This window comes from Nannobrachium achirus (genome assembly GCF_963921795.1).
Source record: "Nannobrachium achirus genome assembly, chromosome: 16".
Classification (NCBI taxonomy): domain Eukaryota; kingdom Metazoa; phylum Chordata; class Actinopteri; order Myctophiformes; family Myctophidae; genus Nannobrachium; species Nannobrachium achirus.
The window spans coordinates 55,529,581-55,557,478 of NC_137823.1; the positions used below are offsets into that span (position 1 = coordinate 55,529,581).

The 27,898-nt window shown below is 42.6% G+C and overlaps 1 protein-coding gene across 1 annotated transcript in view; it reads left to right on the forward strand.

The window, feature by feature from the left end:
• The window catches only part of LOC308300261 (mRNA-capping enzyme), a 137,489-nt gene that overhangs the window by 43,206 nt on the left and 66,385 nt on the right, over positions 1–27,898 (forward strand). Inside the window, exons 10-11 of the mRNA XM_080744081.1 lie at positions 3,118–3,189; positions 21,102–21,266. Of these exons, the coding sequence (XP_080600207.1) occupies positions 3,118–3,189; positions 21,102–21,266 (237 nt within the window). The remainder of the gene's footprint in view (positions 1–3,117; positions 3,190–21,101; positions 21,267–27,898) is intronic.

Consider the following 27,898-nt stretch of genomic DNA (forward strand, 5'->3'; position numbering starts at 1 on the left):
TGTATGAATTCATCTGTTGGAAAAAGGCTTCCGTTTTGGTTCTGTTACTTTCTGTTTGTTTCCGTTTCAATATTCAATGTCAAAAACACAATCAAATTATGAATCACAATGATTTGAATTACAATGAATCATCAAGTAAAATGTCGTGATTGTGACAGCCCTAGGCCCCTAGCGCTGAGGCTCTCTCCGGGAGGTGGGAGTAGTGTGTGAGCTATCCTCCTCCTCTCCCTCCTCTAATGGGACTGGGCTTTTCTTGGCAGCCCTTAGCGTGGTGCAGGTCACCCAGGTCCCAGTTCAACACGGCAGCAGGTGCACGAGACATGAGTTGTTATCACACTCTTCCTAACAAGGAACACACAAGGAAATTGGTGCCATTATGGTCCTGTGTTTATGTCCTCTGGCCGTGATTTGATTTGAGATGTCTGGCCCTGGTTCATGTACAGTCTTCCTGGTGTTGTGCTGGAGACGTGATGAGAGGGTGTGTTATCCGTCATCATTATCAAGACCCATTTTTCTTCTCCTCCTCCTCCCTCCACTCTAGCCTCCGGAGAGTTGCTTTATGCAAAATAGGTGACACTTTGCTTTCTCCCTCTCGGGCTAAATGGTTGCTGCTATGGAGAAATGTCGTTTTCCTCGCTCAGGCACGCCACATAATGGCACATTAGTGTGCCTTTGAAGGGAGCCGTTGCAGATGCACGTTTGTGCTGCTGCTGCAAGGGCTGTTTTTGAAACACGGTTGTTTGTCTGTTGTTGATGCTTCTGGCCCTGTGTGTTCACAGAGAGAGAGCCTTTGCTCGGCTGTTCACTGTGAGCCTTGTAGTAGAGAGGGCAAGCTGGGCTCGCTGATCTCTTTCATCTTCAGGTCCGCAAAAAAACATCCTTGTGTTTGTTTGTAGACTGCAGGATGGCAGTTATGGATGGCTTCACTACAACTAGAGAATCGGTATCTACGGGGATTTCACTGTATTTGCTTTGTGTCGATTGAATTCAACATTAACCACTTAAAGGAGCAAGAAACCCTGCCTCTTTATTTGTTTTATCAGAATTCAGAATATGAAAATAAATCTAAAATGTAGGAGTGGTTTCTAAAATGTAGGAGTGGTTATCTGCAGTTGTATAAGCCACCTCACGCCGAACTAATGGTACGCAGTGAGCAAATATGTAATGAGTGGCGCCAAATATTTCTTTTCTACCCAGAAACTGGAAGAACACAGAAATAGCTACAGAGACAGCAGAAAGCTCTGAATCCAAAAGCCTATGGGCAAATTCAACCATATCATTGCACCCTATCACAAGTGACTCATTGATATAATATATATTTATAGAATAAGTGATTTTTGGTTTCATCAGTATATACTTTATTGTATAACAGTGAAAATGGCTGATCTACAAGCTCAAATCATGTTGCATCAATATTATGCATAAAAAGAAATGCAATGTCCAAAATAGAAACACCAGGGTCAATTGTTTTGTTTTTGTGTATTGCGTAACTTGTATTTAAATTCGATAGCTTTAAATAGTTAAGATTAAAAACGGCACCCCTTGTTTTGAAGTTTATTTATTCCTTCCCACAGGATGCTTTTTTTTTTTTTTTTTTTTACTTGACTGAGTAGTATTATGCAAGCTCTCTCTGATGCCCAGCGGATTCAGTGTACAACTAAAAGCACTCTGGGGCAAAAGTGATCACCTGCCCACAGCCAGCAGTGAATCTCTGAGAGTCTTTGCTTGCTACCGCATTATTTTGTCAGTCGCATCACAGCTGATCACATTGAGAGAGGCTTCAATATTTAATACTAGACAAGGAAGTGAAGTAGAGTCTCATAAAAGGCTTCATTCATACATTCCTCTAAATGTTTGCGACAGGTTACACAACCGAAGTGAAGACTCTCCTGTTGATGACTGTGTGATACCCTTACTGTACCATTATTTACAAGACTCGTCTTTGGCAGCCAACCCACTCACCCACACACACAGTATGTGGGTATTATAGATATGTGAAAAAACGATCATGGGACATGGGATGTGTGTACCTGCATCTGAACTCGACAGTCTTGAATAATGCATGCCTAGTTCTATTTCTGCGTCTTGTCGTCCTTCTTCCCTAGCAACTCCCCCCTCCTCATACACACTCACTCCTCCCCTATCCTTGGTGCCGCAGGCTTCCTCCCTCTCTGAACACACAGCCCTCTGAGACTTAATCATCCCCTGCCGACCCGCTGCCAGTTCCCATCACACGTAACCACTCGTGGGGTGGGCAGGCTGGGGCGGGTGCCAGGGAAAGGAGGATTTCTTCAGCACTCCGTGATGAGGTTCCACAGCAGATTTTAAGGATTTTTCTCCCAATTAATATGTTGTCGCTGAGCTCTGGGTGGCATACCTTTTTTTTATCCATCCACCCCTCTCTCAGAGGACTCAAATGTGTTGCCCTTTCCTCACTTATTGCTCTCCATTTCACACAAATCAGTCTTCCAACTGCGCTGTTCTCTTCTCAACACTTCCTCTCTTTCCCTCACTTTCAGCAAAGATTACTGGTTGTTCTGAATGAGGGTGCATACAATCGGTACACTTAACGACTTATACCATTTACTTTGTTGAGCAGAGTCCCCAAGGAGTCTCTACTTGGTCCCCTATGCTTTTGAAATTGATGTTATCCTAGATAAAGTACTATGTTCTATCCGTCTGTCTTTCAATGTTATATGAGATACTTAAAAAGTGTCGTTCCTGTGGAAATAAGCCTTTGTGCTTTCTAGGAGCTCCTTTTAGTTGACCTTGTACCAGTGATTTGTACTGTCATGAAACAGTCCAATTGCAAATTTCTAATACATTCTTCAATCAATCAATCAAAAACCCTACATTTTTCATTCGTCACGAACATTTTAATTGAAAATGGCCAATCTACAAGGTCAAAACGCATTGCATTGCGACGTGTTGTGAGTTGGTAGATGTGTTATTGAATCTTATTGAATGTTTGCCTGTTCTCAACAAGCGTTATCCTACTGTGAAACAAATTGACAAAATAAGGATGCTTGGATTCATGTGGTCAAAACAAACTGTTGCATTGCTCACATTCGCCACATCTGTAATTCTGGTTCTTCTCTCCCCCTTGTGTTTCCACAGGAAATGATCATAGACAAGGTGAACGGCCAGCCTGTCCCTCGCTACCTGATATATGACATCATAAAATTCAACGTGAGTAGCCCTTGTCTGTTCACCTGTCATTCCCCCAGTCCCTGAATGAATGAATGATACAGTCTGACTCCTCACTGTATGCTGGTCGGTAGGAGGGATGGGACGATATGAGAATATCATATCACGATTATTGTGACAAAATAAATCACGTTTCACGATATTATCACGATAATCAAAATCCATTAACCTGGGGCGGAACATTTGCCAAAAAATAGCAGATCTACAAGCTCACGAGGCGTCGCAACGCGACGCGTTGTGAGCTTGTAGATCAGCTATTTTTTGGTTAAGACATTTCATAGAGTGAAAAAAAGACTGTATCAAGTACGTATATTATAAGTACCTTTTACCAATTATAGAGGGTACCGAATATGCAACTCGGCAAATAATAGGTGAATTGATCCCAGTGCATGAAGGAGGACGATATCACGATATGTTAAATCTCCACGATAGGATTATCGTGAGTGTTTATCACAATCACTAGTCACTAATCACTAGTCGGTAGCACCGGCCGAGCCTTGTTAGCGGTCCCCTCCTGTTTGGAGTCCAGCTTAGAGGAAATGGAGTGTCAAATTCTTTCAAATGCAGTTAGAATGTCTGCAGTCAGTAGTAGAGTTAATCAGAGCAGGGTGTCTTGTATAGCGCATTGGCATTTATTGACTTCTGTCACGCACACACGCACCCTTGAGGACAAGAGCGGGCCAATCTGTCCAGACTGCCTACCTGTTAGGCTAGCAGAGGTGTCAGTGCTGTACTGGCCTTGTAGATGTTGAGCGAGGATGCAACCTCAGAATCACAGACGATGTTAACCGCTTTCAACCAGCCGTCCCTGTGTATTTTGTTGCGACTGTCAGGTCGCAGTTACTATCAAAACCTCCACCGGCTGGCTGTCTGTCTGTCCGCCACGTCACACTTATCCCCTACTCATATCTCTGCCACCGTTGCCCCCTATCCATGCCAAACTTTGCACACACACTCCTTGGCTGCCAAACCACAACCTCATTTCTCACATGCCCCTCTTCTAGCGCCATCATGAGGCCGAATCTTGCAAAACACATTTTTGGACACTGCTCCTACTGATTTTGCCCAAAAATCACGCAAAGCGGTACACAGTATCTCTAAAGTCATGTCATCAACATGGATCTGGCCCATTTCCCATATTCCCTCCTGATTGGCTACCATTGCCTTCTAAAGTTTGTCTATGCGACCTGACAGTCGCTTATCTCCCGATTAGGGAGTCTTAGGGAGTCTTACTGGTGTATTTGTAGATCGGCTATTTTGGCTATTTTTGCTGTTTTTAAAAATGGGGCTTAATTGGTTAAGCAAGCCTGACCTTCGGGGTAAATCAACAAACAAAAGAAAGCCCACAATCACTGCTCAACCCCGTCTATTACACCTGATATTTATTCCCCACTTTTGAGGTAACCATCACCACTTAAGTATGATTTATGACATCTGTTTGCATTGTTTTTGTTTTGGTCATCGATCATTTGCAATCATCAGTGTCACTGCTGCCGAAAACAACAATGCCTCGCTGTTTTTCATAATAGGGCTTGATGGTGGTTAACTGCGATCAGCAAACCATGACTTTCAGGGTAATTTAACAAATGAACAAAGCACGCAGCCATTGCTGGACCTGTCAACTTTTGAGTCGTACTTTATCCACTTAAATATAATTAATTTCTGTCTGCGTTTGTTTTTGTTTAGTTCGTCCTTCAATTGCTAGAAAATTATGTAATGAATGTTGGCTGCTTTCTGACGTTGTCAAAAAGAGGTGACGATCGTCGGTGTCACTGCACCCGAAAACAACGACGCCTCATTGTTTTCGGGCTGAAGTGAAACCGATGATTATCCCCTCTTCGTCGCTCATTAGTTGTGGCAGCGATAATTGCCACAGAGCAACTGTATAAAATGTGCAGGCTTAACCCATTTAGGCCTAGAATTATTGAATGCTTTATCCAGTGAAAAATAGCAGATATACAAGCTCACAGCGCACCACCGAGTGCCGCACTGCGAGCTTGTAGATCTGCTATTTTTGAAAAAGTCATGAAAATGTGTGCAAATCTTTGAATATATGTATTTTCAAAGCGAACGTTTGTAACTCAAATTTTGCTTCTGGGTGGTCCCTGGAACTAAATATTTTGAGATGGGGGTCTGTGGCCAAATACACGTCATTTTGGGGGTCCTTCACATGAAAAGGTTTGAGAACCACTGACATGGTAGTCTCTCAAGAACAGACTAACTGAGCTCCAGCTAAGTGAAAAGGAGCTTTTCTTTGACGATGGCTGGCCAGATTGCTGACATAGAAACATAGGTTTTTCCAAAAACCTTTGAAGGATTCAAAAGACACTTATAGAATCGGGTCAAAATTCTAATTTTCATGATTTTTTCAAAATTAGCAGATCTACAAACTCGCAGCGCGCTGTGAGCTTGTATATCTGCTATTTCTCAATAGCTAAAGCATAAAATAATGACACACAATAAGGTGTACCCGTTCTAAATGAGTTAATTATGCGTTCTCTCATGTGACGTGTTGTCACATTCGTTTTTCACCCTGACGTGATTTCTCGTTGCCTGAGGACAACAATCCACTGGCTGGTAATGGCCAAGCTTATCTCCATGCTGATATAACGGCAGGTCAGTCCCAAGATGAATGAGCCTGTACGAAATGAAGAAAAAAGGTTGGGCACAAGATCTTTATCGTCGCCGCTGGGTGGAAAAAACGTTAATTTACTTATTTGTTCCAATGGATCCAATGTAGTTATCGATTGGAATTGTTTTGTCTCAAGCCCTTCTCAATAGTTTTCATTTTGTTAAATATTTATAAAACCCACGTAACCACTTATAAGGATGCCAGATCCCCAAATATGTGGGGGCCTAGGGACCTTTTTTATTTTTCCTTCAAAAATAGCAATAATAACCGATCTACAAACTCACAATAGCCGTTTCTGAGCTTACAGATTGGCCATTTTCGCTACTTTGTGGGACACTGTGAAACTGCATAACAAAGGTAATTATACAAAAAGAAAACATAAAAAGAATGGAATGTGGACAGATTTCTGCCCAGAAGACCAAACGTTATGTTTGCCCCTAACCACCTCCCCTCCGTTGAGCATAGGATCGATCTAACAAGCGAGTGGCTCAATCAATGCCCTGGTGGTGAAGGGGAAGGAGTTTGTGAGGCGGAGCAGAGGTTAGTCTCCACGGGGGCTCCCCTCAAAGCCATCACTAAAGCTTGTGCCGTATTGATCCCCGTTTGGCCATTATTGGTCTCCATTATGTGTCTGTGCCCTGCTCCTCGGCACGGAGGCACCGCCCCGGGATGGAAATCCTGCAGGAGGGGGGGGGGGGGGGGGGGGAACGCACCACCCACCAGGCCTCGTGCCCCGAAGTGACACTAAACACATAAAAACGTGTTTGGAAAGATCAGACAGGCCAGCAGACTCCCGAGTTGGTGCTGAGCGGAGTGTGGCGACAGACAGGCGATTATGTGTCCTGTCTCAGGCCAGGATAGCTTTGTGTAGGGCTGTCACAATTATTACATAATCGTCAAATCGTGATTATTTGACATAATCGCGATTATTTTTCATAATCGTCATAATCGTTTCCATGTTGAAAAACTGTATTTAAAAAAGAGTCAAAAATAGTGGAAATAGCAGATCTACAAGCTCACAACGTGTCGCATCGCGACACGTTGTGAGCTTGTAGATCGGCTATTTCCACTATCAATGTTCTTTTTTAAGTATAAAGTTGTGAAATATGTCAGTAATTTCTCTGTATATTTAGGTTATGTGTCATATCTGCCATGTGCTTCAAACTTCAAAGCCTAAAAGACAAACAGAAATGTAATTGTCATCGACAAAAACACAATTAAATCGTTAATCGCAATTATTTGAGGGACAAATATTCGTCATGTCAAATGTCATAATCGTGACAGCCCTAGCTTTGTGTGCATGATACTGTAGCTTCCTGACCAGAGTAGAAGAACAGGGCTTTTCACTTGTTTACATCTGTAGATTGTGCTGAAAATTTAAGAGGTTATGTCAAACTCCATCCATCCATCCATCTTCAACCGCTTATCCGGAATCGGGTCACGGGGGTAACAGTTCCAACTGAGACCTCCAGATTTCCCTATCCCGAGCAACTTCCTCCACTCCCTCAGGGAGTATACCGAGGCGTTCCCAAGCCAGTTTGGAGATTTAATCTCTCCACCTGGTCTTTGGTCTGCCACGGGGTCTCCTCCCAGCGGGACGCGCATCGAGGACCTTCCTAGGAAGGCGCTCGGGAGGCATCCGTACTAGATGCCCGAACCACCTAAGCTGACTCCTTTCCAAGTGTAGGAGCAGCGGTTCTACTCTCTCGGGTGACTGCAGCTTGTAAATTAATAAAGGCTCAATTAATTTTCAAGGCAAGCAATGCGGGTGCTCTCGCAGCACAGCGTGTGCCTCTTGAAACATGAAATTGGTTGACCTTGACTGTCAACCCTGAAGACTTGGAGGTGGGCTGTTCTATTTCAGCTGTTGGCTGTGGAATTAGATGAGGGTTTTAGTCCTCCTGCAGCGATACTGTTTGTGTCAGCTTCTGAGTAAATACCTGTCAATCACTGTCGGCTCCCCCGCTGTGGAGGCATTGACGAGCTGTCGTGATGTTCCCACAACTATCCATATACCCTCACAAGATGTATTAGAATATAGACAGACATTATTCTGAGATTAAACGTGTCAAGTTTGAGTTTAGAAACCTGAGATCAACATCTTTTCATTGAACTCGTTATCTTTCTTTGATATTTAATTAGACGTGACATTAACCAAAGCGTGCAGAGGATGAAATGAGTATATAAGAGCGCTTAAACCCATTCAGGCCTAGGATTATTGAATGCTTTAACTGTTGAAAAATAGCAGATATAAAAGCTTACAGCGCGGGACTGAGTGCCGCGCTGCGAGCTTGTAGATCTGCTATTTTTGAAAAGTCGTGAAAATGTGTGAAAATCTTTGAATATATGTATTTTTAAAGCAAACTTCTCACGTAACTCAAATTTTGCTTCTGGGGGGTCCCTGGAACTAAATATTTTGAGATGGGGGTCCGTGGCCAAATAAATAGCGAGTTTAAGCTCGCTACGGCAACGGCAGATGACAACGGTAATCGGAAATGATCCGCGCTCGATAGATGAACCTGCCGTCGCCGCGGCCGCCTTTACTACGGCAGAAGGTCCCTTCCCACGTAGCGCCTACTCCGCCTGCTGCGTGTACGCGTCGCCATGGGAACCAAAGCGTTCAGTGAAAGGGGTGGGAACCCGTCGCCGCCAAGGCTTTGCTTAACCATTTTGATCGCTACGGCGATTACGTCATAGCAGCCGTAGTCCCGCCTCACGTCGCCGTATTAGAAACGCGCCGCTTAATTTCCCTATTATCATTTTGGGGGTCCTTCACATGAAAAGGTTTGAGAACCACTGACATGGTAGTCTCTCAAGTTCAGACTAACTGAGCTCCGGTTAAGTGAAAAGGACCTGTTCTTTGACGATGGCCAGCCAGATTGCTGACATAGAAACATAGGTTTTTCAAAAAATCTTAGAAGGATTCAAAAGACACTTATAGAATCGGGTCAAAATTCAAATTTTCAAGATTTTTCAAAAATAGCAGATCTACAAGCTCGCGCTATGAGCTTGTATATCCGCTATTTTTCAATAGTTAAAGCATAAAATACTGATACACAATGATGTGTGCCCATTCTAAATGGCTTAACACCCACTGCAGAGGTGGTGGGTGGGAGAAAATTGCCTCTTGACATCTCCCGCCCTGTCTGCCGAGGCACAGGACGTGGGCTTCTGCTTTTTGTCACATCTTACATGTTCTGTATTCCTTCCCTCCACCTGAGAAGTGGAGTTGAGGTGGCGGCTGAAGTTTGTGGCAAAGTATTTCTGTAAGCAAGGAACATACGCTCGTCTTGGTCTGCATTGACGCATCGTGCCATCGTCATGGCGATGGCAGCGGTTCAGACACCTCAGTTTGTTGTTATAATAGTTTTACTGCCAACACCAAAAGTTTACTTTCTAGATTTCACCTCCAAAGTGTATTGAAAACACTCCAGTCAGATGATCTGCAAGTTTGCAACGCACCATGAGCTTGTAGATCTGCTATTTTCTATTAATTCCCGTGTGTCTGCCTATCACAGAATAGGGATGCTAGGGCTCATGTGGTTAACAAAATGAAACCATTGGCAATAGGGGTGGGCAATATAATCGATATGGCAATACATCGCAATAGTTTATCGATACTTCAGGCCGTAGTACCGCGATACTTTGAGGAAAATAAAATATGTTCACATGCATAGGAGCCAATGGTAGAAGTCCGGTCCTGACACTCCGCTGCCTCTAGATGTCGCTTTACTATGGTAGCTACTTCCCCTTCCCACGGTTCAGTGAGTGAGGTCTCTCACTCACTGTGAATGGCTGTGAATGACGAAAACAACAACATTAGAGCAGCGTCTTCAGCTTTTAAAGCTGATATATCGCAAATTAGTATTGCAATAGCATTGCAAAGATTTGCAATATATTGTGATACTATTGCATCGTGACCCAAGTATCGTGATACGTATTGCATCGCAAGATTCTTGCCAATATCCCCCCCTAATTGGCAATGAACGGGCTATAGCTATCGCTAAGCTGCTCATTACATGTGTCTCAGAGTCAGAACTTCACTGCTCGTCTACAGGTTTATCAGGCACCTCGCAGCCTGCGGCTCCTGCAGAGGCCTTACAATTATATAGAATAACCCCCATTCACCCGACAGCACCAGCTGTGAGCCACAGGGGGAAATCTCGCTTTTGCTAACGCCCATCATTTCGACCGGAGGGTTAGCGACTCACTCCATGGAGGTTAGGGTGAGGGTTAGAGTCGGGTGTCGAAAAGATGACATGTAGTAACAGCGACACGCTCCCAGGCACAGGCCAGAGGGGGCAACTGAAACGTCTGTTTTATGTATCTTTATCTTACTCTGCAGCTCAGGACAATCCTTCCAGTGACCACTTTCTAAGCAATAGTGACAATGGTTTTCAGAGTCCACTGCGAGTAGAAAAAGTATAATGCCCATGTTCTATGCAACCGTAACTGTGAAAAGAACTTGCACTGACCTCTTCAAGGGTGCAGAAAGTCTTTTTCCTTTTTATTCATGACCAAGTATTCCCGGTGTGCCTAAAAGATTAAGCCTGATTTGCATAGACACTGGGAAATGATTAAGCCTGTTTTGCATGGACACTGGCACATTTTTAAAAGTTATGTAAACCTCATGAGGTCGAAACCTTGGAGAGACAGTCTATCCCGCTCAAAACTGCTGTCTTAATTCCACCACAATGCACATTTGCCCCTATGGCCGTTGGGAATGACACATTTGGTGCTTGTCTGCACTGCAACAGTACTTATTAATGTACACATTTTAAACACCTGCTTATTTCTTGCACCATAAAATGTGTTATTTTCATTATCTCATTTCCATGTGGCAAGTACTATGTGGGCAAAATTAAATGTGCCCTTAAAATACTAGCAGAACATCTCGGTTCCATGAAATAAAAATAGGAAAAAGAAGCACTTACTGTTTCAGCACACTTCATTGAGGCGGTTCAACCTCTGCTCTCTGGTACATGGTCAATTGGGCATAGAGAAAGTGGTTTTCCTAGAAGAGGGGGTCACTTCGATTTATGGAAGAAAACAAAGTCGTAATGGATCTATTCCCTGAAGAACACGTCTTCTTTCCCTGTCATGACAAAACGCTGGTAGTTTATTTAATGTTTTCTTGTATTGTAGCCATATATAATACTTGTGTCCCCTTTAGTTGTTTTGTTGTGGGTTTTGCTACATTACATGTACATTTGCAGATACGTGAATTTGTCCTCTGCATTTAACTCATCCTAACTATTTAGGAGCAGTGTCTGACATTCAGAACGGGTACACATTATTGTGTATCATTATTTTATGCTTTAACTATTGAAAAATAGCAGATATACAAGCTCACAGCACGGCACTGAGTGCCGCGCTGCGAGCTTGTAGATCTGCTATTTTTGAAAAATCGTGAAAATTGGAATTTTGACCCGATTCTATAAGTGTCAAATCGTCAAAGAAAAGGTCCGTGCCGCGCTGTGAGCTTGTATATCTGCTATTTTTCACTGGTTAAAGCATTCAATAATTCTAGGCCTAAATGGGTTAACTCATCCTAACTATTTAGGTGCAGTGTCTGACATTAATACAGCACATGCGGAGAAGTTAAGGTTTAAAGGACCTTCACCATGAATTTTCACTTTTTCTATTTTAAAACCTTTTTTTGGGGTCCCACTGGCACCTTCTATCCTCACAAAGTCCTATTTCTGTACATTGTGTCTTTCTCTGGTTTTGGGAAGACAGAGATGAAAAGCTTTCCACGGGTTCTCAGAACAGTGCTGTTCTGAGAGTTGATCCGTGTGACGTCACACGGATTCCCGTTTTTTTTTTCAGAGTCAAAAAAAAAAAAAATTCAAAAAAATTTTTTTTTCAAAATGTTTTTTTTTTTTTCAAAACATTTTTTTTTTTATCTTTTTTTTTTCAAATAACTTTTTTTTTCAAAAAACTTTTTTTCAAAAACTTTTTTTTTTCAAAAAACTTTTCAAAAAACGTTTTTTTTCAAAAACTTTTTTTTTTCAAAAAACTTTTTTTTTCAAAAACTTTTTTTTTTCAAAAAACTTTTCTTTTTTTTCTCAAACATTTTTTTTCAAAACATTTTTTTTTTTTTTTTTTACTTTTTTTTATACATAAATACAATGCAGGTGGGGTTGATTGTCTAATGTAGATTAACTTTCAGTAATGTCTGGTCTAGCAACGGTCGCCCTGTGTCATTTGACAGTAGGCCTATAACATACAACATAGGCCTACAGTAGGCTATAATCAGAGCTGCAACATTATCCTATTTTTGTATTGGCCCAATATTAACATTATTTGTTGTCAACGTGGGGTCCGGGGAGGAGTGAAGAGGAGGGGAGGGGGGAGGGGTGGAAAAACCCCACTAGATGCGCCCCTGAGCAAACAGAGGCCGTTTTGGTATTGCAGCTGGAGAGCCTCATAGTAGAGCTAGAACAAACAAAAAGAATGGTCAGAGTGTTTGTTGAGGGTTAAAACCTGTCTAAGACTCAATTTTGAGCATATATTTATACAAAAAATATAGTTTTAAAAGCATGGTGTAGGCCCTTTAAGTGTCTTGCTCATGGACACTTCAATACATGGACTGGGTGGACCGACAGTGAACCAGTGACCTTTACGATTCCTAGATGGCCTATCTGTAAACTCAGCCACGGCCCACCCCACACCCACATTCATACATTCCATACGTTCTCCTTAAAAGGGGACTACCACTAACTGTAAGAATTGTTTAATGTTATTGTCTCTATTGTCACGGACACTCCTGCATCATTTGTGAACACGAATCATGGCCCTACAGCCATACACCCAAGAATGTTCTGTGTGAATGTTTGTCATTTGGAAAGATAAATTGGGAATTCGGAAAGATGTTAAAGGAATCCCGGAAGAACATATTAATTCTGGCATAGTCTGCTATAAAAGTGTAGATCAGTTCTCAAAGTGGAGTCTGGGCTACCCAGGAATCCTTGATGGGGTTTCACTCAATGCGTGGTGAGCTTGTAGATCTGCTATTTTAAATTTTTAAACAATAAATAAATAATGTACACATTTTCTCTTATGGGGCCCCTGGCATTAAATCTTTTCATGGGTCCATGTACAAATGCAAATGAATTACCTCATCAGACTACTATAACTCACTATGAAACTCATTTGAATATACTACCCATGCCTGGGATCTTCCCATTTATTATTTATTGTCTGATTAGTGTTCCTGGTCCTGTCGTCGTTATCGTTTTACTTTTCTTTTTGGTCTCGTCTCTGCCCCCAGTCTGCTGCGACTCGCAGCCGTTAACAAGCACTCCTCGTTCGGCACTACGCTGTCTCTCTGCATTTGATGCAGGTGTTTACCTTGCTTACTGTGAGTCGCTCTTGATAAAGAGCATCTGCTAAATGCCTAAAGTTTTAAAACTATTATTTAAATAGACTGCAAAGAATAGTTAAATTGTGGTGAACAGTTTAACAATGGAACAAGACATTCTTATTTCAAACATCCCAGAGAGGGGAGTTTGCACATGATGCTGCTTGTGACAGGTCCTTCTGCTTGATTTCTTTGATTTCACGTCAGCTCAGAGAATCACTAGCTTTCAGTCAAGATCCATCTTCTTTTGTGGAGTTTCTCTTGTTTTTACCACTTGCACCGCTTAATTTCTGTTCCCACAGCTTCCCTCTGTTTTAACATTTCATGCATGCTTATATATAGAAACACTTCTTCTGGGGTAAAGTTGAGCTGTTCTATAATTCACAGAATCGTAGCTTGACAGATCGGATGCTTATTGCTTTCTGCAAATGGGTTACCTTCTTTTGTATTTCTTTACCATGATCTTCCAGGGGCTGCAACTATGGTATATTATATATATTATTTATTTTTGTTGCAATTATTTTATCAATAACTTGAGTTATTGACAGTGTTACTGTCTGTTTGCTGTCAGTCTCTTGTTTTCAGCTCTGGATGGATGGCCACCACAGAAAGAACATTGCCACTGCGATGTCTAGGTTTTTAAAGCTACCGTAAATCCCAAAACAAACAGAAAATCAATAAGTATTTATTTGACCAGTACGGTACTTGGATTTAGTGTTCCAAACCAGTGGTTTCCAAACTTTTTAGCTCGAGACCGAAAAGAGAAAATAGTCCCGTTTCCCGTTTCTACAAGCTCATAACGCGTCGCTTTGCACCGTGTTGTGATCTTGTAGATCGGCTATTTTCACTACCTCTTAACCCATTTAGGCCTAACCTATTAGTTAGGCCCAAATCAGAAATCAGCCTACAAAAACAAATATGTTGATACATACTGTACATGTACTGTAAGCCCCTCCCATACACTAAAATGTGTACCCGGCCTGAATGGGTTAAACACTTGTTTTCTAATTCGTGGAACTTCTTATATTTTTCTTTATTAACTTAGAATAATCATTGCATTTCTTTTATTCATGAAAATCTTAGCTCCCATAAAAATTTAGGTCCCATAAAAATGTGTCCGAGACCCACATTTGGGTCACGACCCAGTGTTTGGGACCCAGTGTTCTAAACGTTCTAAAAGTAAGCAATGCCACACCCCGCACAAGGACCAAAAAGATAAGCTCCCAACCCCTGCTTTTGACAAAGACAGGAGCAATCAATGTCATTGATTTGGGTCATCCAGTCTGCTCACCATATCGACAGATCTTCATTATCCTTGATTGTGGGATCAAGGGGATTGCAGCGTGCGTTTCCTACTAAATGGGCACGGACTGCACATGCCTTCAATCTCTCACACTTACATCTTGTTCTGTCCTGATGGTGACACAGATGACAGATGGTGCAGAATGTGTGGGACATGAGAACAGTTGTTGTAGGAACACATACTACGCTTTTAGTCACTGCGCATTCACTGAAAATGAATGTTGGGCGAGGCGCCTTTTATCTCCATATTTCATCTTTTTATGTTTTTTTTCTTTTTCATAAATTAAGGCCCATATTATACTTCTTTGTATGACAGTGTTGTGCAAATGCAGCGAAAATGGCAGATCTACAAGCTCACAGCATGTTGGAGAATGTTGAAGGTTTTCAGCTATAATGACAAGCTTAAAATGGGGACATCAGGTTGAAAGTGGTTATGTCTGCACGGTGGTGCAGTGGTTAGCACTTCGCCTCACAGCTAGAAGGTCCTGGGTTCGATTCCCGCCGGGGGAAGCTATGGTGCTGGGGGCGTGTTCCTCCACCCGCCTCATCAGCACCCACACCCTAGGTGGGGTTGGCGATAGGGCCTTTCTGTGGTGAGTTTGCATGTTCTCCCCGTGTCTCCTTGGGCATAGGCCCTCACACAAAAACATGCAGTAGTCCTGGTTTCTATACTACCTGCCCCTAGTAGCCAGCCGGATGCTCCCCAATGTCCCCTGGCGTGGCAGGGGGAGAGCGGAAACCAGGACTACAGGTTAGGTAGTCACCGGGTGAGAAAAATGGGTTGCAAAAACCGTGGGATAAAAAATATATAAAAAAAAAAGAAAGTGGTTACGTCTGTCTGTGGGTTGGTTTTATAAACATTGAATCAATGAAACTATTTTGAAAATAATTTCTGAAAAGTTACAGTTTTAAACATACAATATTTCAACCCGACACTGATGATTTGTGTCATGGCTTCAGGGACATGTGTAAAACCGCGGGAGGTGCATCTGGGTAGTGCAGGGGTAAAGTTCCAGCCCACCAGCGTGGATAGTATTGGTTTCCCCCGCAGTGCATCCAGGCTCCACCGGGTGCTTCAACAAACAAAGCTGTGTTTGTGGGTGGGAAGTCAGCAGGGGAGGGCATTCTCTGCAATGCACTCTCTTAAAGATTGGTTGGGGAACAACTGGGAGGTATGGGGGGGGGGGGGGGGTGAGACTGCAGATTGCATCCCTGATGGCCTTCTGGTGAATTTAGGGTTTCTGTCAATCATTCTTAACTCATATGCTGCCATTTAACAATACCTTCGTACTCTTTAACTGCCATTCGTCTCCATAGACTTCCATGTAATTCATAGTGCACGGATCATGCACACCCATGCCTAGATAATGCACCACGTGTGTCCACATTGCTCACAGCTTTCAAACAAAAAAATCCGAATGGAAATCCGTTCAGGCATTCATGAGATAGCAGCCATTATGTTTTACACTGTTGTGAGCTTGGAGGTCTGCTACCTGAGTTGTATGGGGGTTGTATGGGGGTTAAACAAGCAATTTCGCGATCGCTATCATGCCTACTAACGTTTTTGGGGTCCAAAAAAATGTTTTTGAAAAAAAAAAAAAAAAAAAAATATTTTTTATTTTATTTACGGGATTCACGGGCGTGGCAGGGTGGTACAACGGGATTTTTAAGGGATTCACGTTTTTGGCAGTTAATGAGTTAACACATATGGTGCCAACCCCGAGTTTCCCGAGTTTGTATTGGTACTAGTGCTGTGCCAACCCCGAGTTTCCCGAGTTTGGGCCGTTTTTGAAAAAAAAAAAAAAAAAAAAAAAATCAAATTTTTTTTTTTTCAAAATTTTTTTTTGGACCTCCAGAAATGTATTAGGCATGATCGCGATCGCGAAATTGCATGTTTAACCCCCATACCAACCCATTCTTTCAAACATGGCAGCCATGTTTGTTTACATCTGAAGAAAACATAATGGCTGATAAATCATGAATGCCTGAACGGATTTCCAAGCGGATTTTTTTGTTTGAAAGCTGTGAACAGCATCTACACACGTGGTGCATCATCTAGGCATGGGCGTGCACTTTTTACACACTTGCACAATTACATGGAAGTCTATGGTAACCATGGCAACGCGAGACATTGAAGAGAAAAAATCATTGCAACATTAGTGTTAACTGTCTGCCCCAAGTGCTATAATCTAAACAAAAAAAAAAAGAAAAGAAAAAAATCTGCACATTGGAAGATAAGCTACAAATTTCCAGTGGACTTATGCTTTAGTGAAAATACAGTATAAAGTTAGATCATTTTACGTACCTTAGACTTGAGCACACAGAATATGAACAGTACTGCACTCTGAATATTCTAGTGCTCTGTGTTCTATCTATCTAAATGTCAGCAGCAGTGCATGTTAGCAGTAACTAACGCACAAACTGGCTGCCCAGAATCTCCTCCACTTAAATGGACCACTTTACTCTCCCCTGGTGCCCTTTACTTCCATAGAAATCTCCGGAGAAAAGATTTGGCCTTTACCTAAATCAGTGGCAGAGCATAACTCGAATGCCTTGGAGTTACAGCATCTCAGTCACTGTCTGCCCTGCATCCATATAACGGACATTATTGAACTACAGAATATGCCCACTGGTATGGGATCAGTTATAAGTCACTATTATTCACTAACAGTAATACATAGTCAGAAAACCCTGCAAATTAAGCAGTGAATTAGAGCTGTTTTCACTGACCCAGGCCCTGGCGCAAAGCGCAGCACAACTGTCATTGCGAGTTTACAACCCAAACAGTGGTAACTTTAGGGGGAGTGTGCTTTTAGACCAGCTAAAACCTTGTCCTAAGTCCACAGTATTATTTAAAGAGCACATAGATGGTAAGATTTGAACCAGCCTGTGTAGAACCAGCTTCCATAGGCTGGTTCACAATATGCGTACACTGTGTGCTGACAATCAAAATAGATCTGAATTGACAGGGTGTCACTCATCTACAACACAACATCACATCACTCATGTACAACATTGAGGACTTTTGAGGTGGAAGAGAATGAGAGGGAGAGAGATGTTTATTTCAAGTACACTTATTGATAATAGAAGTTATATTTAAAGACCATGTGACTTTGAAATACGTTAAGGGACAATCTTTGAAAGAATGTGCTTCTTGTTGTCTTTATGTCTCTGCGTAGCAGAGCACACAGTGGTAGCCTAACAACATCCTATGTCCTCACATCATCCTTGTTGTGGCTCCTACACAGCCAATGTTTACAGAGTGTTCATTTATCAGTGTGGATGTTCACATCATTATCGTTATGTTTATCATCAGGTATCATTCTTGTGTGAACGGCCCCTGACATTGCCATCCGTCACGGATGTCTCTTGCACTGCTATGGATTGCCATGCAGTATACAGCTGTTCCGCTCCTTCATGCTTTGACAAGTGGTTTAAATTAACCCATTTAGGCCTAGAATTATTGAATGCTTTAGCTATTGTGCCGCACTGCGAGCTTGTAGATCTGCTATTTTTTTAAATCATGATTTGTTTTTGCAAGTTTGTAACTCAAATATTTGCTTCTGGGTGGTCCCTGGAACAACATATTTTGAGATGGGTGTCCGTGGCCAAATACCTGTAATTTTGGGGGTCCTTGACACGAAAAGGTTTGAGAACCACTAATTTAGAGGAAGGATTTAGAAGTCGGGTCAAATATTGCGTCAAAGATATTCAAAGACTTGAACACATTTTCACGATTTTTCAAAAAATAGCAGATCTACAAGCTTGCAGCGCGGCACTCGGTGCTGCGCTGTGAGCTTGTATATCTGCTATTTTTCAATAGTTAAAGCATAAAATAATGGTTAAAGTGGTTCAAATCTAATGTGACTCGGGCGCGTTCCTGGGCTTTGAGGATTAAGAGAATGAGCATGTGATTATTAAGTTCAAGTTGATATGACAAAGATGTCACAGATTACACGGCACAAGAAGGCTTGATTCTGCCCAGCATGCGGCCCAAATACACATTAGGTGAGCAGCAGGGAGCGTTTGTTTTCCCCGTCTCCTGACATCATTATGTCACTTGGCATTGTGCGGCTGTTCTGGTTATTCCTGAAGATGAGGACACAGTCACCACAACCTACACTTCATGCACAATATATATATATTTTTTTCCTTTGCAGAAAACTGTTTGCGTCTCCTCCAACATTGCACAGTCAATTATTTAAATGGCAAACTAACAAGATGCAGGCAGGCGCGTCTGTCTCTTAAAGGGAATGGGAGCCAACAGCCAAACACATTTAATGGATTATCATGATTAATTAAGAGGCTAAATACAACCCCTTTGTGCTTTAAGTGGAGATCATCAAGTTGTCCACTTGATGAACTCTAGTTAAAGCACTGTGGAAAACATTAAATACAGCATGCTGTAATACAAAAGAAGAAGCTTGCATGCGTCGTCAATGTTGTCATTACTGGTTTCTCCTGGAATAAAGGGTATGTTTTCAGAATCTGAATCCACATGCCAAATAGTTTCATCAGCTTCCTTGAAGAGCTCTCAGCTATTTTTGTGTTGCAAAAGGGACAATCTACAAAGCTCTCCTCTCCCAGTGTCTCCTAGGGTTGATACCCTCACAAAAACATGCAGTAATCCTGGTCTCAATAATGCCTCCCCCTGGCCAGCCGGGGCGCCTGATGGAATAACGTGTTCCTTCAACGTGCTACGTCCAAACCAGGGAAATCTCCACTGTCAGGTGAAAAGAAGCAACTTGGCCTCCTCATGCATAGAAGGAAGCATGAGGTCAGTCCGTTGTTTCCCCAGGCGTGGCAGAGGGAGAGCAGAGCCCAGGATTACAAAGGCAATTGGCACTGGGTGAAAAATGGGTTACAAAATTGTGGGATAAAAATTATAAGAAAAAAAATATACAAAGCTCTCCTCTTAGATCCGTGTCTCCTAAGACGATATACACTGATCATCGGTTGAACAGAGACGCACATTTTGAAACCGGAAACGGCCCTGCACATTGTAAAATTCAGTTATTGCCAAAGTGATTTCCACCCAGCTCCTCTCCTCCTGTTTTCACTTGAAAGCAGTTCCGGCAGACAGACATAATATTATAATTTAGCCGCTTCTCAACCAGACACATTAATGAGAAACCGCAGGCGAGAGCGTCGGCTTTCATTGCCCTTTACTTCCCCCATACTCTCAGTGGACAGACAGATGGGCCTGGTGGAACCTTGGCTTGGCCTCTGTGGCCCAACCCGCTTGGTGGAGGCTGTGACAAGGGATGGGACGATAAGCGATATTATCGTTAATCGTGATATAAAAAAAACACTCACGATAATCGTATCGTGGAGATTTCATTTAACGTGATATCGTCCTCCGTCATGCACTGGGATCAATTCACCTTTTATTTGCCGAGCTGCTTATCCGGTACCACTTAAACACTCTATAATTGGTAAAAGGTACTTACTTGATACAGTAACAGTCTTTTTTTCACTCTCTATCAAATGTCTTTGCCAAAAAATAGCAGATCTACCAGCTCACAACGTGTCGCGTTGTGATGCGGTGTGAGCTTGTAGATCTGCTATTTTTTGGCAAATGTTCCACCCCAGGATAATGGATCATTTTGATTATCGCGATAATATCGTTCAATCGCGATTTCTTTTGTCAGAATAATCGTGATATGACATTTTCATATCGTCCCATCCCTATTGGACAGCTGGTGCTCTTCTGTTCAGTTACTGCATGTGGCAACAGGCGAAGGCATGAGAGTCCTGTTGTCATAGCGACATCAAAGACATGCTCATTGCACTGTGCACACACTAGGTTTGGTGTCAATATTGTAGCAAGTATATGGTCAGTCTCCTCAGCCCCACGAGGATGCCTTGTCCTCCAGCCCATGGTTATTCAGACCAGAACACTGTTACCATGGCAGTGGACTGGCACTTTCTTTATTTTTTTCATTTTCATAGCCATATAAGACATTTCCAAAGGTGATTAGTGTTAGATTAATGCAGTTTGATGACCTGGGAGAAATAAATGACTGAAAACCATTGATACCGTTTGATGACCTTGGAGAAATAAATTACTGAAAACCACAAAGTATTCTTTCATGCGTGACTTGGAGATTTTTCTGTATCAGGATAGTAAAACCTAGTACGCGACGCATTGTGAGCTTGTAGATCGGCTATTTTTTGGCAAACACATTTGATAGAGAGTGAAAAAAAGACTACTGTATCAAGTAAGTACCTTTTACCAATGTTTAAGTGGTACCGGATATGCAGCTCGGCAAATAAAAGGTGAATTGAACCCAGAGCATGACGGAGGACGATATCACGATAAATGAAATCTCCACGATACGATTATCGTGAGTGTTTTTTATCACGATTAACGATAATATCGCTTATCGTCCCATCCCTTGTCACAGCCTCCACTAAGCGGGTCGGGCCACAGAGGCTAAGCCAAGTTCCACCAAGCCCATCTGTCTGTCCACTGAGAGTATGGCTGCATTGCGAAAATAAATCGCTTTTTATATGGGTAACATTTCACAGAGCAGTCATCCTATGGATGATTTATTGATGAGTAAATAGTTTTTCTTTGTTTTGTTTTTTTCCCAGGGGCAGCCAGTCGGCCAATGTGATTTTAACATCCGCCTGGTGTGTATTGAGAAGGAGATAATTTCTCCCAGAATGGAGAAAATGAAGACGGGCCAAATCGACAAAACCAAGGAGCCCTTCAGCGTCCGAGCCAAGCCCTTCTTCGACATTCACGCAGCACGCAAGGTAACTTTTTACAGGGTGTCCGCGGAATGCCTAAAGTATTTAAAAAAGTTTTTTCTGAAAAACATAAATGTATGTCAGTGGTGCTCAAACCTTTTCAAGTCAATGGACCCCCAAAATGATATGGATTTGGCAGGAACCCCCCCCTCCCCCTCTAGAAGCAAAGTTAAAAATGTTGGCTATAAAAGACAAACTACACCAGTGAGTGAGTGATGCAAACTGAAATGCCAACATGTTTGCTTGTGAGAAAAGGAAAACATTCTACGTCGCCAAATTTGGGTGTTGGAACTTTCACCACAAAACGGCTCGGAACGGCTGTTAACGAGAAGTTTGTTTTTAATGGTTTTAACAAGTGCCTCCTCTTCCCTCTCCAACACTCTTTGTATGCTACCCTATTTTAAACCTGACCACTGATGCAGACATGGCCTAATTAGTTCCTACACCTGCTCTCACAAAGATCGATTCAGATGGCCTAATGAAGCACAAATCCTACACATTGTGAACTAACTACAACCTTTGGTGATTACGATATTATCTCTGCAAGGCCGGAAGTCAGAGTTTGTTTTTGCACCTGCTGGTGTGGTGTGTGAGTGTGTGTGTGTGCGTGCGTGTGTGCGCGTGCGTGCCTGTCTGTGCAGCATCCCTTTCTAGTTTCCCTTTGTGAAGGCTTACAGTAGTTTTCCCTAACTTTGTGTTGATTTCACGAGGGATTGAGAGTTTGATTGATGCCAATGGCTTTGTAAGGCATTTTAACACTATTAGAATCAATGAGAAAGAGACTAAATCATTTGGTGGCTACTACCAAAAATGTGCCCAAGTAACCTGTAACTACAGAACATGAACATTTATTATAATCAAAATGCACATTTATGCATACGGTTGAAAGGATAATGGTAGACAACACATTGACATTTTTAAATGCATATTTTAGGTACTGAATTGGGACTGTTTTGGTTTATTTTTCTCCTATCACTGTTTTGCAAAGTCTGTGACTTGCAGCATAAATATTAAAATATACATTAGTATCTGGTCGGCCACACTGTAGCTGAGGGCGGTAGAGAATCTGTCAGGTAATCAGAAATCAAATCGGTATCACCCAAATACCCTGGAGGCCAGAATATATACATACTTATTTTAGGGTCCTTCTGGAGGCTCCAGACTTCCACACATTCTGTGGATATTTCACTTTTGGAGTCGTATGTAATGTCTAGTTAGCCTAATTACAGGCTATGTTTTGTTCAGTTCCCAAGGCAAAGGACAAGAGAGTCTTTATGTCCTCATGCTATGAAACGCTGGTCAGCCTCCTACCAAGACCTGCACTTGTGCCCTAACAAGGGGTCTGCAGAGGGGCAGCGCACAATTAAAGCCATCTTTTGCTCGAGACTAGATCAGTGGGAAATTCTGGCTCTGTGCATTCACAGACAATCAAAGTGTGCAGAGGAGGGACCAGAGTTGGCCCGGCACTTATCGAGACGTCATTACGTCCCCTCTTCAACCAGCCCCCCATCACTGCTATCTTTGTGGTCTTGTTTTTGTGCTGTGCGAATTGCAGAGTATGAGTGTGTCTGGGTTGCAGTCAGAGTATGTATGAGTGTCTGGGTTACCTCTGCTCACAACCCTGTACTGTCCTCTCTTCTGAAGGCCTTTATGAAAAATCCCCCCATCGTCCGTTTTGGGGGGTTGTTAACCCATTTAGGCCTGAACTCATTATGACGCAATGTTTTATGCTTTAACTATTGAAAAATAGCAGATATACAAGCTCACAGCGCGGCACCGAGTGCCGCGCTGCGAGCTTGTAGATCTGCTATTTTTGAAAAATCGTGCAAATTAGAATTTTGACCCGATTCTATAAGTGTCTTTTGAATCCTTCCAAGGTTTTTTTGAAAAACCTATGTTTCTATGTCAGCAATCTGGCCAGCCATCGTCAAAGAAAAGGTCCTTTTCTCTTAACTGGAGCTCAGTTAGTCTGTTCTTGAGAGACTACTATGTCAGTGGTTCTCAAACCTTTTCACGTGAAGGGCCCCCAAAATGATATGTATTTGGCAAAGGACCCCCATCTCAAAATATCTAGTTCCAGGGACCACCCAGAAGCGAAATTCGAGTTACAAACGTTCGCTTTGAATATACATATATCCAAAAGATTTGCACACATTTTCATGACTTTTTCAAAAATAGCAGATCTACAAGCTCGCAGCGCGGCACTCGGTGCCGCGCTGTGAGCTTGTATATCTGCTATTTTTCACTGGTTAAAGCAGTCAATAATTTTAGGCCTAAATGGGTTAACTTGTTGATGAAGATATTCTAGAAATGAAGTCATTGGAACTGTGAATGGTTCCTCACTGGCTCATTGTTCCGTGCAGTGACCATCTGCTTCGCATACAGCCATATCTCTGTTGTAGGGGACTTGAAAAGGACGGAACTGGAATCTTACTTCATTAATTCATAGCAGCAGAACTCTTCCACTCTGTGGCATTGCTTATTGGCCAGAAATTCCTCTAACTGATATTTCAAGGAGCCGCGGCGGGAGTTGTATGATGGCTTTTGTCTGTTGCTAGGCTGCTGTTTAGTGTCTCTGACACTCGTGCATGCATGGCACATTCAAAATGGGCCCAAAGGGGACCATTATTCTTTTGTCTTTCAAAAGTCTTATCTATTGGCAAAATTTCCTTTTGTGTAGCTTCTTTTGGAACACACGCCTTGTATATTGAGAGAGGATTATATTTGGGAAATTTTCCCTGTGTACGTTGACTGTGCATGTGTGACGGACTAGATGTATGCAGTGCGGAAGAGAATTCATGAATAAAAAATACTGGTTGCATAACAATATCTGGCACTCCTGCATGATTTCAGTAGTTCAAGAAGACCTTTTTCCCCCCTACATGCCCACGGCATGATTAGGTACGCAATGCACATGTAAGAGCTATACTGCACATCCCTGTATGCTATATAATGTCATGAAGCCTGTAAAGGGAGGAAATCTATCTCCCATGAATGTAAAAGATTTTTGATGCTGTCGCACTATATCATTGCTGACTATGAAGCTGGTTTCTTTAGCATTATGCCAGCTACAGTACACTGTCAAGAAAACTGTACAAATTCATGGTATAAAAGTGCCCAAATGTAACCAAATGGACCCCAAAGGGTCCATTTCGTTACGGAGATGAGAACAGGTGCGCTTCCTCTGATTGCTGCCACTGATTTGGGCTGTGGGTGCTTAGCTCTTGGTACAACTGAATTAAAGGATCCACAAAAGTGGAAAAAGCAGCACACCAGAATGAGAGTACAAGACGGGCTCAGATGTTGAGTTCCATTGAGTTCCAGCAGGTTAAAACAGGTTAAAAGGTTTTAACCTGCTCTGAAGAAGGCCCTCGTGCCGAAACGCGTCAGCGTTCAGAATAAAAATGGAGCTCAACATCTGAGCCCGTCTTGTACGCTCATTCTGGTGTGCTGCTTGGTCCATTTCGTTACATTTGTACACTCTCACACTTAAATTAGCACTCAGGGTTTTTAAAGAGTACTCGTCTACAGCTGTTCATATGACTTTTATGGTGTGGTCTGGAGCACTGCATGAAAACCAGGCAACAGATAAGCTTTGTGAATGTGATTCATTAGCCCTTGAACGTTGAACTACACGTGGGCTTTCATTCAGAGCTGGAGTGTGTAGATAATGGTAGGGGCGTCACACCAAATTCTGGGCCCTGGGTACAAGGATTCACTGTGGGGCCCCCCATGAATGTTAACTATTGAAAAATAGCAGATATACAAGCTCACAGCGCGGCACCGAGTGCCGTGCTGCAAGCTTGTAGATCTGCTATTTTTGAAAAATGTTGAAAATGTGTGCAAGAAACCCATGTTTCCATGTCAGTGATGCTCAAACTTTTTCATGTGAAGGACCCCCAAAATGATAATGAATTTGGCCACTGACGGACCCCCATCTCAAAATATTTAGTTCCAGGGACTACCCCGGAAGCAAAATTTGAGTTACAAATGTTCGCTTAAAAAATACATATTCAAAGATTTGCACACATTTTCACGACTTTTTTCAAAAATAGCAGATCTACAAGCTGTGAGCTTGTATATCTACTATTTTTCAATAGCTAAAGTTACTAGGGCCCCTCCACCTTGGGCCCTAGTAACTCAGTCCCACTTTCCTACCCCTTGTGACGCCCCTGGATAATGGGCACGGCTTCAAATCCCCACTCCAGCGGCTGCACAAAGAGCTAGGGTGAACATTTACTAATTTCTAATCATAAAGAAAAAATTAAACTACGGCCCTGAAGTACATCTGCCCTAATTCATTTGCTGCATGCCTCAGCCCAATTTTGATTTCCGTTTCAACAGGTGGAGAAAACCATGCCATCACTTTTAATTAGTGTTTAGTGAAGTATTTTTGAGTGGACACTCTGGCAAAATGAGCTTTTCAAGCCAGTTTTACCTCTGTTGTGAATAATATACAGTACGCGAGGGTACCTTTCAGGGACGTGCTGGCCATTGGGAAAAGCGGGACAACTCCCGAACGGTATCTAAAGGTATCTATCTGAACAGCCGTTTCATTCCCGGCCGGTCCAGGCCGGCCATTTGGAAAAAAATTAAAATAAAATGTCGGCCTTCGTTCCATTTTGGGGGCTGGGCGGCCAACAAAGTACATCATCACTGTCGGGCAGAAACCTCGTATCTCCAAGTTTCAAATGTATACATTTTTTCACAAAACAAAGCCCTGCTTCATCATACAAGGCTGTTGCACAAAAGTAGTGAAAACAGCAGATCTACAAGCACACAACGTCTTGCGGTGCGAGGCGTTGTGTGCTTGTAGATCGGCTGTTTTCACTTGTTATATAATTTTTTAAATGATAAATACAAAACAAACAGTTTTGGACATACAAGGTTTCCACCCGACAACGACAAAATATAACTCATGTAATTGACCCACTGGCTTGTCACTTTGTCACAAATCTTTGAGTAGCAGCAGCGCTATAGAGAAAGATCTCTCTATTGCGCGCAATGAGGGCCTCTCCAACTCTTTTTCCCGGGCTGAATCAGGGGCCCAGCATGTCCCTGGTACCTTTAGTATGATGCTGACCAAGCTCGTCATGCTGTTCGCTATACAGCATGTGGTGGATCTGAGACCAATTTTCTCATCTCCCAGCATTAAGTGGATCAGAAAGCTTATTTTGCATGTTGCTTTTTAACACTTCGCCAGCCGAAATAGAATGGCTTGTTGGTAGATTAGCCGTGAAATTTCTATTATTATTTTATGATCTGAACTGCATTCATTTTACAAGACCATCAGCGCTATATCACGTGGTCTTCATCCCCCATAAACATCACGCGATCCCCGTTGTATTCTCACCACAGTCACCAGCGAAATTCCTCCATCTGCATTGGCTTAGAGTGGCGGTTTCGGCCGACGCATCTTCTCCCCGTGCGTTTCGCGTGCGCGATCCGTTCACGTAAATGTCGGATCAAATAATCCAAGTATGACTCTAGAGTAGATATGAACATTTTCGCTAGCTTAGCCCCCAGCACTCCAACTGTGCGAGCACTAACGTCTAAACAGAAAACGGATGGTAGCTGGGAAGCTATTACAGGGAAGGACCTGACGTCACTTCTGCTTCATGTCAGAGGAGCCATGCGCTATCGATGGACGAGCGGTGACTAGGCAAGGTTAGACGATCGCCGATTTTCGGATAAAAATCATTTATTTTGTTTTTAATGACCCAGTACGGTAAAAGACGGCGCGGCTGAGACATCCTTGCTCAGATATCCGGTATAAAACGGTTTTAATATTAAGTGGCTCCCCCTGGCTTGGAAAGGGTTAAGAGAAAAGATTTCCAGACATTCTTATGTTTTGTGAATCAAACAGTACTTTTGCATTCTGTATCCATTCAATGCTGGACTTTCCAGGGACAAATGCGGTGAAAAAGTAAAACAACCCTGCACAAGTTTGTCCCCAGAATATGCATGAGTCTTAAATTTCCATTGGGGAAGGCGATAATAATTTATGCAATTTCCAAAGCAACTCATCCACCCTGTCATACATATTCATTTGGTGCTGGAAAAGGCTGAAGTCCATTTAGTTAAGTAGGCAATTTTAAGGCCAACCTCGTCATTTGCTCCCGAGCTTGTATACTTAAATAGTAGGCAATGCTTTTACCTCATCCAGTGATGTAGATTTGTAGTCCTGGGTGTTAACCTGTAATTCTGGATGGATGCTTGGTAAATGAGTTGTCCCGTCTTTTTAAAGATTTGTTTTTTGGGCTTTTTATGCCTTTATTTGATAGGACAGTAGACTGACAGGAAATGGGGAGAGATATGGGGAATGACATGTGGCAAAGGTCGTCCGGATCGGGAATCGAACCGGCGACGCCAGCAGGCATCATAGCCTAGTATGTGGTATGCGCCTTGACCACCAGGCCAGCGGCGACCCCAAGTCCTATCTTTTGACAGTAGTCTAGAAATCATGTTGTAAACTATGCTTTGTCGTGTGTGTGTGTGTGTGTGTGTGTGTGTGTGTGTGTGTGTGTGTGTGTGTGTGTGTGTGTGTGTGTGTGTGTGTGTGTGTGTGTGTGTGTGTGTGTGTGTGTGTGTGTGTGTGTGTGTGTGTGTGTGTGTGTGTGTGTGTGTGTGTGTGTGTG